This window comes from Aquarana catesbeiana, linkage group LG10, assembly GCF_042186555.1.
Source record: "Aquarana catesbeiana isolate 2022-GZ linkage group LG10, ASM4218655v1, whole genome shotgun sequence".
In the NCBI taxonomy this organism is placed as follows: Eukaryota; Metazoa; Chordata; class Amphibia; order Anura; family Ranidae; genus Aquarana; species Aquarana catesbeiana.
The window spans coordinates 62527289-62533029 of NC_133333.1; the positions used below are offsets into that span (position 1 = coordinate 62527289).

The 5741-nt window shown below is 44.6% G+C and overlaps 1 protein-coding gene across 1 annotated transcript; it reads right to left on the reverse strand.

Moving 5' to 3' along the window:
* Positions 1-517: 517 nt before the first annotated feature.
* Positions 518-3610, reverse strand: LOC141110726 (E3 SUMO-protein ligase ZBED1-like). Its single transcript, XM_073602269.1, has 2 exons — positions 2495-3610; positions 518-2410 (listed from the first exon to the last, which is right to left on the reverse strand). Exons 1-2 carry the CDS (start codon positions 2710-2712, stop codon positions 751-753), a joined length of 1878 nt encoding a protein of 625 aa, XP_073458370.1. The 5' UTR covers positions 2713-3610; the 3' UTR covers positions 518-750.
* Between the last annotated feature and the right edge of the window lie 2131 nt (positions 3611-5741).

A 5741-nucleotide genomic window follows, 5' to 3' on the forward strand; every position in this document is an offset into this window, starting at 1 on the left:
TTTGCCTTGCAGGAATCTAAACCTTATCCATATAAGCCTGAATTTTTATCACTAGTATCCCCGATCTAGGTACAACAATCTTTACCTATGAATTTACAGAAACCCCCCTTGGACTGTGGGATCTTCCTTGTGGCTTCAACAGTGACATTGAACATTCCATCCACAATGGATGAGAAATTGTTCAATCGTTTCATAATTTCAAGCCCCCACCATATACAAGCAGGAAACCATGCCCAGACCTGGTCGGGGTTGGTGAACAATTCCCTTCTAGCTGTCCCTGCCATTCTTACCTTCTCTCGCACCATCATATCCTCACGATCAGCCACAACATAAGATGCTAGGACGAGTTTCACCAGCACACATGAACCTCTTGCATTAGGGGAATTACCTTATAAGCTGTAGACCCGCATTAATACCAAACTAAAGTTGAAGCACAGTTGTGGGCTACCTAGTTGTCCCGATACCAAAGCTGGCAAGAACCAGAGCTATTGTTAAAATTATAATTCATTTTAGGGCTGCAACTAACGATTATTTTCATAATCGATTAATCGACCGATTATTTTTTCGATTAATCGATTAATCGGATAAAATCAGAAAAAAAACGTAATGTGCCATTTTTTTGGTTTATTTAAAAGTAATGATGAAAAAACTGAGTGTTACACTCAAACTGCAGAATAACAAACGTTTAACATTAACATTACACAACTTTGCAGTAGTACAAAAACAACAAATATTCTGAAAAGAGGTGAACTATAACTGTTCAAGAAACTTTGTGTTTGAATGTAAAAAAGTTAACATGTTAACATGCTCGGGGCTAAGGCTGGCTCTCTTTTTACAAACGATGTTGCCTGCAGCAGAAAAGAGGCGCTCTGATGGAGTGGAGGTGCCTGGGATGCACAAGAAGGATTTTGCAAGTTTTGCCAAAGTAGGATATTTATCTTGGTTACCCTTCCACCAATTCAAAGGGTTTCCCTCCTTCGGAAGTGGCTTCTCAGCAAAATAAGCCTGCACTTCATTTCGGACTTGTGTGTGAATATCCTCCTCAAGTTGCCCCTCTTCCTCTTCACTGCTGCCCCCAGACTCAAGGAGTATGCCAAGTAGAGAATGAGATGCTGTAGATGTTGAAGGCTCAGCAGCATCTCTAGTTACAGATGACGTGGTGGTCATTTGCTGCTGCACCACCATCTCCCTTTTTAAAGCAAGCGCCTCCGTCTGTACTTTTGCCTGCACATTTATGATCTGTTCTGGTGATAAAAATTTTTGTCTTCTAAATCGTGGGTCCAGGGCAGAGGAAAGGATTACGGTGTTTGGGACGTCTTCAAGGATCCCCTTCCATCTGCTTTGAAGTTGGTCTGTTGCAGTGGCTTGGAAGCTCTTTAGCGGAGATGTTTCAAATGAAGCACCTTCATTGGACCGCAACAGCCCCTTTACCAGTGCAGGCACAGATGATAGGGTAACATATTCTTGGCCACTCATGAATACAGTGCAGCATTCAAAGGGCTTAAGAGCAGTGGAAAGTTCTTCAAGAATACTCCACTGGTCTGGTTTTAAGTCCAGATAATGTTTGCCCCTTTGTGTAACTGATGGGTCAGACAGAGTTGCAGTTACCGGCCACCTTTGTTCAATGAGTCGTTCAATCATATAGTAAGTGCTATTCCATCTTGTGCTTACATCTTGAAGAAGCTTGTGGTCAGATGTACCCATTTGTTTTTGTTTCTCCTTCAATTTGCTGCTGGCTAGCTCACTTTTTTTAAAATGTTCAACTAGTCCTCTTGCAGCACTAACGGCTCTCTCAATTCCGGAATTCTTTAACGCAGCACTGATCACCAGCTGCAAGGTGTGGCCAGTGCAGCGGATACTGGCCCAGCCATGCGTGTCCATCAGGATTTTCGCAGCAGCCACAATATTTGCACCATTGTCATGCACAATGGCAATTATTTTTTGAGCCGGAATTTCAAATTTTTCAGTGACTTCCTCCAACCATTCTGCAATATTTGCTGCTGTATGTCTGTCTTCCAGAGGCATGGTAGTGAGGCAGATAGAAATCATCTTCCAATCCTCCGCTATGTAGTGGCATGTAATGCCAAGGAAAGCCTCGGTCGCTATACTTGTCCATATGTCTGCAGTAATGGCGATTCTGCTTTCATTAGCGCTGATGGCATCCTTCACATTCTGAAATGCCTCCTGGTACTTTCTCTCCACTAGTTTGGTAAAATGGGTTCTTGATGGTAAAGTATATCCAGGGTTCAGTACACTGATCATGCTTCTAAATCCTCGGTCTTCAACCATGGATAGTGGCCGCATGTCAGTGACTAGCATTTTCACGACAGAATCTGTAATAATTGCTGATTGTTGGGGAGTGCACGGACGATTTTGCTGCACAAACTCTGTCATGGTGCGCTGTTTCTTTCTGCAATGAAAAAGATAATATGAATTAGTATGCAGGAAAAACTATTTCTGTGTAACTCTATATATCATTTGGGTTTTAACTTACCGTCCTGATGTTTCGCCATCCTCTGTGAACCCAACGTGTTTCCGTTTCATGTGCTCGTTCATTGTTGTTGTGCTTCCGTGCCATGCAAGTTCCGTTTTACAAAGTTTGCAGGTGACCACCTTCTTTGCAGCATTTAAATTAAAATGCTCCCATGCCTTTGAAGATTTGGGTCGCACACCTTTTTCTGAGGTCATTGTGTCAGCAGCACCCTCTGCCATTTTTATAATGCGTTTTTTTTTTTTTTGTAGCTAAAAAAAAGTGCAGAGACAAAGTGCAATTAATATTATGTATTGTACAGTCACAGTTTTATAAAAATAAATGATTCTTCATTATTTTTATGCACTGCTATTCCTCCCAGGAACACCAATGATGGGGCATTATTCTTCCCGGGAACAGCAATGATGGGGCATTATAACTCCCAGGAACAGCAATGATGGGGCATTATTCCTCCAGGGAACAGCAATGATGGGGTGCTATTCCTCACGGGAACACTAATGATGGGGTGCTATTCCTCCCAGGAACACCAATGATGGGGCACTATTTCTCCCGGGAACACCAATAAATGGGCACTATTCCTCCCAGGAACACCAATGATGGGGCACTATTCCTCCCAGGAACACTAATGGTGGGACACTATTCCTCCCAGGAACACCAATAATGGGACACTATTCCTCCCAGCAACACCAATAATGGGACACTATTCCTCCCAGGAACACCAATAATGGGGCACGATTCCTCCCAGGAACACCAATGATGGGGCACTATTCCTCCGGGAACACCAATGATGGGGCACTATTCCTCCGGGAACACCAATGATGGGGCACTATTCCTCCAGGAACACCAATGAGGGGGCACTATTCCTCCGGAACCACCAATGAGGGGGCACTATTCCTCCGGGAACACCAATGAGGGGGCACTATTCCTCCGGGAACACCAATGATGGGGCACTATTCCTCCGGGAACACCAATGATGGGGCACTATTCCTCCGGGAACACCAATGATGGGGCACTTTTCCTCCGGGAACACCAATGATGGGGCACTATTCCTCCGGGAACACCAATGATGGGGCACTATGACTATTCCTCCGGGAACACCAATGATGGGGCACTATTCCTCCGGGAACACCAATGATGGGGCACTTTTCTCCCCCTTCCAGGAACACCAATAGGGCACTATTTCCCCCAATCCCAGGAAACAATTTGGGGCACTACTATTCTACCCACCCCCCCAGAACACCTATAAAGGCCCCCCCCCAGTAATACTAGGATGGGGTACTGGTCATAAACATTTATCATAAATGTACTGTGTGTGTATTTTACATTAACTGTTGGCTACCTTCGTTTCAGTGTGCACTGTGATCGCCAGTTGTATGACGCCGCATGTCCGCACAAGGCGCCGTTGTATGACGCCGCATGTCCGCGCCGCACGTCCGCGCTGCTCGTCTTACTATGTACAAGGCGCCGCCCTTTGACGAGGCACGTCCGCACCTCCCCCTTTTGACGTCAGCTCCCCACTGAACTTCTCAGCCCCGCCCGCTGCTTCTCGCCTCTCTGTTCCCTCGAGGCAGCAGCGGGCGGGGCTGAGAAGTTCAGTGGGGAGCTGACGTCAAAAGGGGGAGGTGCGGACGTGCCTCGTCAAAGGGCGGCGCCTTGTACATAGTAAGACGAGCGGCGCGGACGTGCGGCGCGGACATGCGGCGTCATACAACGGCGCCTTGTACACAGTCGGACGGGGGGGGTTTTAAACGGACGGACGGGCGGACGGAAGGTGCGGATCAACTAATCGATAATGAAAATCGTTGACAACGATTTTCATTATCGATTATTATCGATAATATCGATTAATCGTTGCAGCCCTAATTCATTTTACCCTCTAGAAATGTATCTTTAAATTCTATTGACACGTGTCTGTTTGGAGTTTTTACTAGTTTGTCAAAACTCCTCATACCAATATGAACATCATATATAGCACTTACCACTGTCATCGCTGGGGTACTAAAGCTCGGTGGAGATTCAAAGTAGACCCAGCAATTGGTCCTGTTCGCTTTCTTAGCTAGTTGGAGAGTACACTTTAAACAATAAGTTGGGATGCTCTTCATCGTTACCCTTGCCAAAATATACTAAACTAAAAATATAAATAAACAAAGATACTCTTCATCCTTTGGTGTAGTTGAGCAGCTTCTTGCAGTGGCTGGCGTGGATCCAGCTGTCTCGTCCCTCAAGCTTTTTTACAATTACCCAGTCATCTGGTTGATAAGAATGTAAACCGGTTATTTTGTCAGGGTCCAGGAGAGACTCATGAACCCTGTGGTGGATATTTTGAAGTTCATGTTACAGTGACTGCACCTACCCCATCAGCTGAGAATGTCGACAGCTGCTGAGGAAAGTACAACCCCGTTTTTGGTTGACCTCCAAACAAACCTAACTCAGTGACTGTGTTCACTGCGTGGCTTACCATCTAGGGGTGTAATACCTGGAACCATTGACAAAAAGGTTCTTAGCATATGGGATGGGAGCCTCCGTCACTGGACTGCTGCTTGCTGATTCAAATTCCATCAAAGAAAGACAGTCGTGGAACATGGCATCCTACTAGGTCACAAACTTGGCTAGAATTAGAGCGGTTAGTATTATTGGTTTGAAAGTTGTCACTTACCATTATCCCCCATTTTCTTCCTCATTACAAACTGCAGGAAGACACGCAGGGTTTATAGAATGGTGTAGAAAAAAACAATGAAACAGTGAAATAGCCTATGATATTTTTACCTTCTTAGGCGTGTGTATTTATGCATGTGTACAGCTATATACATACACTGCTTTCTATGTACATACACTTTCAGAAACTCCTTGGACCTGAAAGGATACTTATAAACAAAAGTTATTACTCTTTCCTTCATATTTAACCTGCAAAGAATGATAAACAATACAACATTCATGTACATTGGTAAATTGTCACTGACATTCCTCAAAACCGACAACAACAAAACCCTCTGTAACCCTAACTTTCATGTTTCTACTAAAATACAACACCCACGACACGTAAGAGGGCTGTTACGGTAGGTTCAAACATATTCTTGTTACTACAAACAATGAGAAGACTAAAACATGAGACAAACATTTAGATACAAACATGGGGGAGATTGTGATTGTGGTGAGCAGGCACCAAAGGGTCTGAGCCAGAGGTGGTGGAACTGAGTTCCACCAAGTTCCCCCTGAAAAAAAGCCCTGCTCCAGACATCAAAAATACCTT